Source organism: Zeus faber, assembly GCF_960531495.2.
Source record: "Zeus faber genome assembly, chromosome: 5".
Lineage (NCBI taxonomy): Eukaryota > Metazoa > Chordata > Actinopteri > Zeiformes > Zeidae > Zeus > Zeus faber.
In genome coordinates this window covers 27,139,383-27,151,423 of record NC_137192.1, presented here as the reverse complement: position 1 = coordinate 27,151,423, position 12,041 = coordinate 27,139,383, and the positions used below count along the sequence as shown (strand labels likewise).

General features: G+C 47.0%; 1 protein-coding gene across 1 annotated transcript; it reads right to left on the bottom strand.

Moving 5' to 3' along the window:
* Positions 1–8,753: 8,753 nt before the first annotated feature.
* LOC307230080 (protein TMEPAI-like) lies at positions 8,754–11,821 on the bottom strand (the record flags this gene model as incomplete). Its single annotated transcript, XM_080000280.1, has 4 exons — positions 11,693–11,821; positions 10,289–10,342; positions 9,375–9,775; positions 8,754–9,072 (listed from the first exon to the last, which is right to left on the bottom strand). The coding sequence occupies exons 1-4, from the start codon at positions 11,804–11,806 to the stop codon at positions 8,754–8,756; spliced, it is 888 nt and encodes a 295-aa protein (XP_079856406.1). The 5' UTR covers positions 11,807–11,821.
* Positions 11,822–12,041: the final 220 nt, after the last annotated feature.

Here is a 12,041-nt window from a genome sequence, read left to right as displayed (position 1 = left end):
GGTCAGGCAGGACAGGTGGGCAGGCGGGTAGACAGCGCCAGTAATGCAGGCGGGGCAGTCAGGCAGGTAGACAGGGCAGGTATGACAGCCAGGTAGACAGGGCTGGTAGGACAGGCAGGACAGGCGGGCCAGTAGGTGGGTAGACAGGGCAGGTACAGAAGGACTGGCAGAACAGGCGGGCAGGCCGACGGGTAGACAGGGCAGGTAGGACAGACAGGGCAGGCAGCAGGCAGTTAGACAGAGCAGGTAGGACAGGCGGGCATGCAGGTGGGTAGACAGGGCACGTACAGTAGGACTGGCAGGACAGGTGGGCAGGCAGGTAGACAGGGTAGCTAGGACAAGCAGGACAGGCAGGCAGGTAGACAGGCCAAGTAAGACAGGCGGGCAGGCAGGTGGGTAGACAGGCGGGGGACCAGAGAGTTAAATGGGACAACAGGGAAAATAACAACAATTAACAGGATTCCAACACACGGTAAACACAGAGCAGCCGGGTGCAAGACTAACGTGGTAGTTCTAACAATGATCTGGCGATTGAGTGGATGGATATACTGTACTGCCTGGTGATGATCTGATGGACCGCGGGTGAGCAGGCAGAGCGGGTGAGGTGAAGACACTGTTCATGTGGACACCTGAGCGTTGTTTAAAGAAAAGCTTGAACCATGGTGAACCTGTAAAGGATATGTTCACCATGTTCCAAGTCAACAAACTGTTGTGGCTGCTACTGCTGTAGCGAGCCAATCACACATGGCATTAAATCCAAGAACGATTGCGGTGATTGGCTGCGAGCAAAACCGTATAAATAGTCAGAATTATTTCCTAGATCTGGGAGTTTTCGTTTGACTGGAGAAGTTTGGATACTACGGGGTGGCGTGGGTTGATGCCTTCAAGGTATTGGATACCAATTCCCAGCCCCGGCTCAGATAAGAAGACATGACACTACGTCCGTGTGCTTCAGTGTTCTCTGACAAAACAGTGTCGTTTCAGAGCGAGGGCGTTGGTGTGGCTCCTCCGGGGTGAGCGCTGCGTGATGATGGTGTTTGATTCTGTTTCCTGTTTCAAGTGTGAAGATGAGGCCGATGGAAAGACACACACACACACACACACACAGGTCAACACGCTGTTCCCTCACCTCACATTCTACCATTACAACGTCTTAATGTACAGAGTTGTATCAGAATTGTGATCATACACATTTATTCTTCATTGAGCGTAATATGATTAATAATGTAATCATTCATGATATTTAACATTAATTCTAAGATCAATAAAAAATAGTTCACAATCAATAATAATTACAATCTTTGCCCATTTCTATCAGCTCTGTGGCCTCTAAGTAAAAGAAAATGCTATAGACATAGATTTCAATAAAAAATGTATATGTCAACAAATCAATGTGTGAATCCATTCACACGACGCACACACACACACACACACACGCACACACACGCACACACACGCACACTAGTTGTAGTGACCGTGGGACAGCAGGGAATTAGTGCCTTGCCCAAAAGCATTTGGGAAACAGTTGCCACACACAGGTGGTTAGCAGCCTTTGTTCACGGTAATACATTTACTAAACACCTGGACGTTAATATGACTCAGGTATCAGAGCATATCAGAGCCCATGGCTCCTCTCTGAGCCATGGGCTGAGCGCTCCACCTGCTGGCCGTGCACTCGAACTGCATCTATTGCCTCTAATATTATCAAAATGAAGTGAAAACACAAATAGATGAGAGGAATTAGTCGTATTTTAACTATATCTGCTTCATAGCTATTTTTCAGTCTTTGGACTGTGATGCTGTTCTTACTGCCGTACATGTCTGCCCACTCAGGATTTCTTTCCTTTACCCCCCTCCAGGGTTTTGGGGAGTTTTTTTTCTGTTGTATGCAGTGTATGTAGGCTTCTTATTTTTATTCTGCCTATCTTTTGTTGATGTTCAATGTAGACGACACTGTTTACTTGCATATGAAATGTGTTCAACAAGACTGTGACCACCCACCAAATAAACATCAGAGCATTACTATAGAGAAAGGGGGATGGATAAAACATCCCTCAGGCACACCTTAAATACAACACCAGCGTTTTGGAGGTATTGTGTTTGACACAATCAGCACAGTGTTTGCTATTTTTTCATATACAGCCTGTTTTTCCAGTGCCAATAGACATGTTTTTATTTTTCTCCTTGGCATTTTTCGGGTTTAAAAGTGTCCGGAACACGACAACCGCCGACTACAGACATGGCTGAGGTGTCGTTAGAACCAGGACGTCTCAGACATCCTCGTTGCAGAGCGTTGGTGCATCGCTGGCACGCCAACGTTCGAAAAAACCTCCGGTCGGGTGGTGGAGCGAGACAAAATTGCGGAGTAAGACGCTCTGTGACATCAACATCCAATTTCTCGTGAATTTGCAGGTTGTGGCTCCGGGGGGGCTTCGCACAGCAGACGCTGGCGCTGTGCAGTGGTTGCTTCAGGCAGTATCTGCGCTGGGTTGAGACGACGTGACACAACACCCAGCTTTTCCTTTGGTATTGTATCTCTCTTGCCTTTTTTATGTAAATAAACTTATTCTGTTCACATAGAACCCAGTGTTAGATGCAGGGTTGTGTCCCTCTTTATTTCGCGACATTCGAGCCAACATACTTAGGACATACGTAGGAGCCAATGCTGCGTTTAATGAAACTTGGAAAATTGTAATTTGTTTAAGCAGTATTGCTGATGTGAAGACGAGTGACAGTGCGAACTGACCCTATGTTCCATGGGAACCCGAATATTTGTGATTGGTGTCATTGTAAAGTAATAGTGTGTGTTTTATGGAAACTTGGAAAACTGTAATTTGTATCTAACACGACTAAACTGGACATCGTGTAGCTTTATTTTGGATTATTTTTGCCTACTTGTCAGAATCATTTATTCACCTCCAGACAGGATAAATATAAATAAAAATATCATATAAATAACTCAAATTTTATGTAGATAACCCCAACAAAGTAAATGCAGTTCGCGGACAGGTTTTTTTTTGTGCACAGTTTATCCAAAAAAACTATAAGATTGAATTTCAAACTTCTGCTGATGTTACATCAACACACTGCATCTACAGCGCGCGCCATACGCGCCAGCCCTCCATTGAAAATAAATTACTTCCGCCTTGATGCGTTCATGACGTCAGTGTCTTTTTCCGAGGATACCAGTATATAGAGTATTTCCATTTTTATTACGATATAAAAATTACCAAATGATGCAGGAGAAAAAAACAAAACAAAAAAAGCTGAATGGCTGTTTTTTAAATGAATACATGGTATTTATTTAAATATAAAATCATTTCACAGATAACCACTTCAATTTCATCAAATAAAACCACTTTAAATGTATAAACGAAAGGAAGGAAAACAAGAGAAAGACGGGTGTATTTATAAAACTTTTTTATTTGTTTTTAATTGAAAGGGTAACTGAAATGTGTCTGATTCATAACATGTTCCATGGCAGTAACGAGGAGACCATTGTCATCCTTCCTTGAACAAATAGAAAAATAAGAGCATAACAAACCCAGTAACACTTAAAACATCTGATATAAATTAATATAAACTGTATTCAATACACAAATAAGCAGTTATTATTGTTGTGATTAAGTAAACCTCTACCATGTGTATACATACAGACTGCGGTACAGATGTCTTGATGTGCCACATGCTGAACGGAGACCCAGGCTGAATTCAACCCCAAACACGTCTGGATTCAACCCCAAACACATCTCCAGGCTTTTCCGTTTTCCCCTCAAAGTGAATTATCAACGTTTTCCACTCAAAGTGAATTATCAATGAAACAGTGCTGGAACCGGCTCAGGGAGACGCCTTTTGGGACACACCGGGCGGTTTTCTGCCAATTTCAGGCCCCCGTCCCTTTCAACCGGGTGTAGAGATTGTTATGTTGGTGTCGATATTTCCGTTAGTACACTGGCTGTATGATTCAATTGTTATTTTCTCCCCACCAGTCTGTTCCAGAAATGGCACCCTGATATATAAATGTCCATTGTCCATTTTTGTCGCCGATCTCATAAATTTGTTGCCGACGGCGTTAAAGGATGAATTATGGGCATGGATATATGAACATAGGGACTTTTTGAAATGCAGCAATTGAACAGAGTGTTTTCTGTGGTATGCCGTCGCTACAATGTGCTTATTTGGAGAACAGAGTAAGCAGAATGGGTGAAAACTGGTCACGTAAGCTGGCGCGTACACTTTGTTTCTGGTTGTTGTTTTCAAGTGTTGACAGGCAGCGAGAGCCGAGCGCTGGACGAGCTCATTGCACTGGAAATGTGTTTTTTTAACGACAAAACAAACAAAAATCTCCTTCTACCGGGACCAGTCCGTTCCCAGGCTGCTTCTCTAGGTCTCTCGGCCATTAGGTAGTATTTCAGCGGAAGGTTTAACACTTGGAAGTGACACAGAACAACAAGTCACGATGCGTTTTGAGAAAACAATGGATTGTAGTTAAAAAAAAAAAAAGAGGAAAAAAAATGAAAAGAAAAGAAAAAATACCTTCTTTCTTTTGTTTTACTGAATGAACCACAACAATAATAATAAAAACATGATAATAATAAAAATTTATTACACTACGCTAAAATATGACTAAAACATTATCGAAAAAAAGGCAAATTATAGGTGTATTGCAACGCTCTCTGCGGCATTTCAGAGAAAGAAAATACTATCTATCTTCATCATCATCATAACTACCACCATCATCAACATCGTCATCATCCAATCATCATCATCATATCTGAGACCGTGAGGGGGCGTGGCCTGTGATGATTGACAGCACAGGCCACACCCCCTCACCTGAGCCCGTCCCAGTGCAGGCAGGCACTCTTGAACATCACAGCAACAGCGACTAACCGCAGCGGAACGCGGGCCAGCCAATGGCAGCGCGGCCGGCCCAAAAATGGAGCATTTTCATTGGACAACAAGGCATCTCCAGGGACCAGGAAGAGCTCGTTATGGATGACGAAGAGGAGGAGGGGGAGAGGAAGAACCAGGGTGGTCATGGGTGTATGTGTGTGTGTGTGTGTAAGTGTGTGTTAACGCTGAAAGTTTATGATGTCTTGTTTGTGTGGCACCGGCATTAGAGCACACGCATGTGGGTGGAAAGTGTCTGGTTCTTAGGTTGGATTTGTTTAGTCTTGGCGGAGTGTGTGTGTGTGTGTGTGTGTGTGTGTGTGTGTGTGTGCGTATGTGTTTGGTTTTTGTCTAGACAGCTAGAGGTCGTTCCCAGGGCAAGTCAATGTACATTGACACCACACGTGCGTGCGTGCGCGCACACACACACACACACACACACAGACACACACACACACACACAGACACACACACACACACACACACACACACGCAAAAAGTTACGGGAAGGTATACCCAATGCTGAATAAACAAAAACATGATCTCTCTCTCTCTCTCTGTGGTTGACACAAAATTATTTTAAAAAGTGTGTGTGTGTGTTTGTGTGTGTTTGTGTGTGCGCGTGCGTGTGTGTGTGTGCATGTGTGTGTGTGTGTGCGCCTTAATTATAGCAGCGAGGATGCTTGCATGTATGTGTGAGCGCGTGCACAAGTCTATGTGTGTTACAGGTGTGTGTTTCAGTGTGTGTCGGTTACTGTGTGACCTCTCCTCCCCCGTCCTTCTCTCTGTTGTTGGAATCGTCAGCCGGCACCGGTTTCACTACTGAGCTCAAACCAACTACTGATAAAAGTCGAAAATAATAATAATACAAATAATATTAAGACTTTGTGGTGCTGTGATCAGAGCCCTCAACTAGCAGCCAGCTCAACCCGCCGCCGACCCTCCACGGGGAACACCGCCGGAACCGACTCAGTTCGGTCCCGGCAGATGGCGCTGTTGCATAAAGACTGGAAGACCAAAGAGCTTCGCCGATCGATCGCTGATCAATTAAAAAAAAAAAGTCACTGCGGTCTCCCGTCGCCATCTCCAGGTGACGTACATTCACGATGATTCATAACCAGAGTTCTCATGATCAGGTCGTTTCGTCCGTGTTAAGCGGCGGGTCTTCTGTCCTTTGTGATCTACGACCTAATATCTGGTGAATTCAATCGCCCATCGATGCCAAATCTAAAATACCCTTTATTTGACCTCAGGCTACGGAAACGTCCTCGTTTCCCGCGGTTCCGCGAGCGTCTCCCGCCACAGCGACGACCCCGGGACGAGCTGCTGCGAACACGCGTGTCATTTGTCAACACTTCAGTGTCCGGTTTGAGACAACTCAGCCCCGGGGCTGAGTTGAAACGCGCAAGCACCCTCATCCAAAGAAAAAAAGGCCAGTCTCAGAAAAATGATTGAAAAGAGAACAAAACGAACCTGATAGTGACCTTGATTACTTTGTTAAAAAAGAAAAAGAAAAAATAAATTGGAAACTTAAGTCCTTCATTGGCAAAAAAAGAGAATTCTGAAGACTGGAGCCTGGGTGTTTCAGGCTTTCGAACGATGGCCTCTCGCATCTTTGGGGAGGGAACTGCTCTGGGGGTGGACGGCGAAACCCGGAGAAGAGCCCGTTTTTTTCGGGGGTTTCCCATCCTAATCTTGGGAAGTGGAGCTCTAAGCCTGGTGCCGGCTGACTGACGATTGTTTCCTCTAAACTGGTCCAGTAAAGTGCTCGGAGATGCCTGCGTGAGGGACAATCTCACCAGAGGGACGTCGGTATGTGTGTGTGTTGGGGTGTGTTTGTATCTGGACGTGTATGTGTCTGTGTGTGTGTGTGTATGAGTGTGTGCGTGCATGTATAGCTGCAACCGTGCACAGTCAGAGCCCTTATATCACCGATTAAGGGCTAAAGTTACCATTATCTCTCAACCATTTGTCCTTCTCTCGTCCACCAAATTATCTCGGCAACATTCGGAATAGATTAATTTCGCCCGGTTAATTAATCTTCCATAACATTACATTACACACTGTCTTGATTGCGTATAATTTCAGTAATTCGGTCATCGTGGAAAAAAAAAAAAGTTTGATTACCTCTCATGTGCTTAACAGAGCAAGCAGCAAGGAGAGTTTCTGATTGGGCCCTCGGCGGGAATCCTGCCCTGTGATTGGCTTCTGAACTTGAACATTTGCATAAATCATGGATTTTTCCTCAATATATATTTATATCAATGGTATAATCATTGTTGCGTCCAAGTCCATTGGGCTACGTCTTTGCCAGGAATATTCCTGTGATATGTGATCGGTGACGCTGGCTGCTGTGCACGATGCAGGTGGGGGTCCGTCCCTCTGGCAAGGCCCCTGGAACAGAGACAGCGGCAGTGGTTCCAGGGCCCTCACTTGATCCAAACACATTCATGTAAACGAAGCTCCTTCACAATAAAAGTCTCTCTCTCACTCTTGCACGTTCCATCGTTCGCATTCTAACAAAATAGTGCAATTCGTCTCAGAAATTATATAAATAACTAATCCGTGCTTTTCCGCTTCTCGGTTCGCACACATGCGTATCTAAATACACTGCGTGTGCAGCACAATGTTAAAAAATATGTAAGTTGGCACCCCAACAGAGTACTGATCGTAGTTCCATTCTAGATCTAAACATCGAAACAGCTAAAACAAAAACAGATTTTTTTTCCAACTCTTTAGAATCCTTTAAGTTTAGAAAAATATCCCCACTTTCTCCATCCATTCTCTTATTAAACATATTGCAGATTATCTTTCTTCTTCTCCGCGTGTCGAACAGTCTTGAACCTTGTGCAAACTTTCCTTGAGAAAAGCTGAGCGCCGTCAGTTCGCCGGGACTGGTTTCGCCCGCGGGACCCGTCGCTGTGCTACGGCTGAAAGGCCAGATCCACACAACCCCCAACTAAGGATAAACTCCAGAAATAGATTCAAAGACTACACTCTACCATAGCATGCTAAAGCGCCCCGGTGACGTGGCTGAAGTCCGGAGCGGGAGTTGTCGTCGTTGTTGCCGTCGCCAGGGCGTTGTGGTCCAGGACGAGACACCGACATGCGGCGCCCGGCGCGAGGAACAGAAAGACCCCCCCCACCCGATTCAAGATCAGAACCCAGAAAAAGCAGGTGCGAACGAAAGCGGATGGTGAGCAAAGTGGAACTGCACGGACCTGCATTTTGCTGTGAATCCAAGCAGCGGGGGTCATTATCTCTAAGAAACAAACACTACAGATGCCCGGTTATAGGATTGCAACATTTCGCTGTTTCCTTGGATAGGATTTCTCTTCTTTTTTTTTGTGTTTTTTCAAAAAGCTGTAAGCGCAAATAAGACAAAAACAAGCAAACAAAAAAAAATAACACCTTCTATAGAAACAAACAAAACAAATACATATTTATAACAGAGAGAATAGAGTGGAAATGTCAGAGCGATGGAGGATTCGGAGGGGTGTGTTGGTGAAGGAAAGGTGTGCGGGTACCTTTTCAACCCCCCCACCACCAACCTTCCATTCTGACATCATCATCTGTTCATCTGAAGTGCTCCTCAGACGGGAAGTAAGAAGCGGTGGAACGGGAAGTGCCACACGGTGCAGGAGACCAACGAGTTTCTCACGGATTGTTATCCCGACTTCCTGATCCCGGCCCAAAGCCCTCCGGCAGGGGAAAATGGCCGCACTGACCCCGTCACAGCGTCCCGATCTGCAGGTCCGCCCCACGCAACGGTTGACCTGCAGCCTCGAAAAAACTGGAAGGGGGTCAGGATGCAGCCATGACAGGAAGTGGTAACCCCCTCTCCCCGCCCCCTCCCACCCCCGTCACACCTGCTGGGGCTTGTGGGATTTCTCCTTTGTGTTCCTTGCGTTCCTGTTGTCCACGCTTCCGGGAGGTGGAGGTCGGAGAACGCCATGTATCAGCGAGGGCGCAGGTGCTTGTTGGGGCGGAAGAGTCTGGTGATTGTGGCTGTGGCCGAGGTTGGGGGTCAGGGAAGTCGGGTGGTAGTAGTGCCCGATTACCTCGCTGTAGGCCGGGGGTGCGCCCTCTACCTGGGTCCCCTGCTTCTGCTGTCGAGCCAAGGCCTCTTGGGCTTCCAGCACGCTGATGCCCGCATGGACACTAGGGGGCGGGGCCTGCAGTCTGGGAGATGGAACACAAGAAGGGGTCAGACACAAGATAAGATAACACTTTATTAATCCTCGGGGGGAAATTCTAGGAGATGCCAGAGTCAGCCATGCGGGGCGCCAATGTCGCTCATTGGGAGCAATTAGGGATTGAGTGTCTCGCTCAAGGAGACGTTGACGTCGACTGCTTAGAAAATTTGGCTTTGGTTAAAAAATACCGGTGTTTTCCTCAAAGTGATTCTCAAGTTACAAACGCCGCCCACGCAGGCTTTTTGTTATTCTCCAAATTTTCAACACCCTCACAACCGCGCGCCACACCTGGCCTGTAGACAGGGCGTCGTCGGGTCCAGGAGGTGGGAGTCGAACACCGTCCGATTCGGAGGGGCCCGGACCGACTCCCGGTTCAGCTCCATCTGCTGCTCAGGGTCCCGGAGCTGGAGGGTACAGGGGCCCTGGTAGGGCGGAGGCTCCTCCCCGTCCGACAGGGAGATGGTGGGGGGCAGGTCGATCAGACTCTGGGGCAGGTAGGGGTAGGTGGGCTGAAAGCGGCTGGGGGCGTAGGTCTGCTGGAAGCGCTGGGCCTGTGGGTGGGACTGGGGGTGGGTCTGGGGGTGAGACTGGGACTGGGGGTGGGACTGGGGATTGGACGAGGGGTGCGGGAGGTCCCGTTGGTGGTAGGATGGAGGGACGGAGCGGTCCGCCGCCCGGGGGGTGTACACCTGGTGCTGCTGGAGGGGAGACAGGAGGAGGGATGGGAGTTGGACACGAGAAGGACCCGATGAGAACCAGAGTGTGTGACCAGAGACTGTCAAGTTTCAAAACATGTAATGCTAAAGAAAACGGGCATGATTTCACCAAAACTGGCCAATCACCACACCTCTGTGTTCATATCATAATGCCGATTCACTGTCCAACATCGTGCTTTGAGGTTGTTTGAATTTCGTGATGTGATTCTTTCTCGGAGTGCATGACGCCGCGTGTGAAGAAGTGTTGTTTGACTTTCAAAAGTGTTTGAATGAACATGGAGTGTAAATGGGGACATTTACGACAGAATTTTAGATAAAAGACTTTCCACTCAAAGACACAGGAGTCTGGTCTTGTTATATACAAACACAAGATGGCGTCTGAGTGAAATTGACTTCTCCTAATGTGACTTTGTTATGAATGCAGATGATAGAATATCCGCTGGGAGCAAGCAAACAGCCCAGCCCAGTGCAATGCAACCCGCTCACCTCACTCGACCCGCTGGCTGTTCCCAGACCATCTGAAGACCAGAGACCTCCCTCCTGAAAGAGACAGAGAGAGAGAGAGAGAGAGAGAGAGAGAGAGAGAGAGAGAGAGAGAGAGAGAGAGAAGAAAAATGTGAGATGGAGGGAAGGAGGAAGCGAAAGAGGCAGCAGAAACACAACGAAAATCATGAGAGGAGTCCAGCTCTTTATGTGATTCTCCCACCGGCCACTAGGGGGCTCTCCCAAATCACAGCACATTGTCAGCACACGCCGGTGGCGAAGCAAAACCTGTGCACGGTGAAAATCCCGTACATCCTTTATCTATTTCACATCAAGTTCTACTTCACCAAGAAAGCCCGCCATGTCTTCTTCCCTGGGAGCAAAAGGAAGGGGAGGCACGGGCCGGTGACCTGACTAAATGGATTGACCCAGATATCCCAGCATTCATTTCAACAACAACGCCACGGCGGAGGAAAACTTGACCCAGTTCACTCCTCCTGAGTCCTGATGGGAAGGACAAACACGACAAGAAAACTCTCTGCTCCTGGAGAACACATCCCCGAATATCCACCTGCGAGAGAGTGAGTAAGGATCCAAAACAAACCAATATCTTTTACCTATGAAAAGTCTATTTTTTCATTTTTGTCCTCATGTCAGACCTTCCAGAGTAGAAACTGGACACTGGGTTTATCAGAAATTGGTTTTATATTCTTGTTTGGTTTCTTTGGAGACTTTGGAGAAATAAATTGTTTTTCCCTTGTACATAAAAACGACTGTCTGTCTCTCTGTGTGTCAGTATGTTCGGCTATTTATCTGAGGATCAAAGCATTCTCTGTGGATCACACACACACACACACACACACACACACACACATACACACACACACACACACAGATGATTCAGCAGCAGGTGATTCCGAGAGCACAAGTGAAGTCATATGGTTTTGAAATATTCAGCTGCAAGACTGTGCGTGTGTGTGTATGTGTGTGTGTGTGTGTGTGTGTGTGTGTGTGTGTGCGTGCGTGTGCATGCATGTGCATTTGCGTGTGTGTGAGTGCGTGTGTGACTGTTCTGGCCTTGAGTCTTTTGTTATCCAAATCCAATGATATGATCGCCATGGTAACCTGCTGCTGGGCAATAATTTGTAAACTCATTTGAGACTTAAATTATTGAAAAACTTTTTTGGAGTAATTTGGTAAAAAACGAAAGGTTATCGGTTCATGATTTAGGGACTAGGCACTAAGTATTAGGTCATTCTGCACAACCTTGTCTAATAGGAGTTCTTAAAACAACCATGGAATGACTCGGAAATCTGGATTGGGGAATTGCCATTTTCCATTCAATAAATTCACAGAACAAATTATCCGGGAACCGTCTCGGAATATCCAGGCGTCCTGTCTACTTACGCTGGCCAAGGGCAGGTGTCGCCGGCGCGAGTGGGCGTGTCTGGAGAGGAGGGAGCGCGCTGACAGGCGGTAGTGGTTCAGCAGACAGGTGATGACCACCACCATCACCATCATCACCACCACGATCACCAGGATCTGGACGAACTCCAGCTGGGCTGCGGAGGGGAGGGAGAGATAGAGAGTCACGTCACTGCAAGGGGCGACGCTGAACCTTATCGGCTTCCAAACTTTTTCTCCTCCGCCTTTGCAGGGCTCCATGGCGATAAAAAGTCCCAGTCATGGACTTAAGAAAATCAACCTTACCAATCCACAATCAAAGGCTCGACAGATCGGTTGAGAGTCCGAAGTA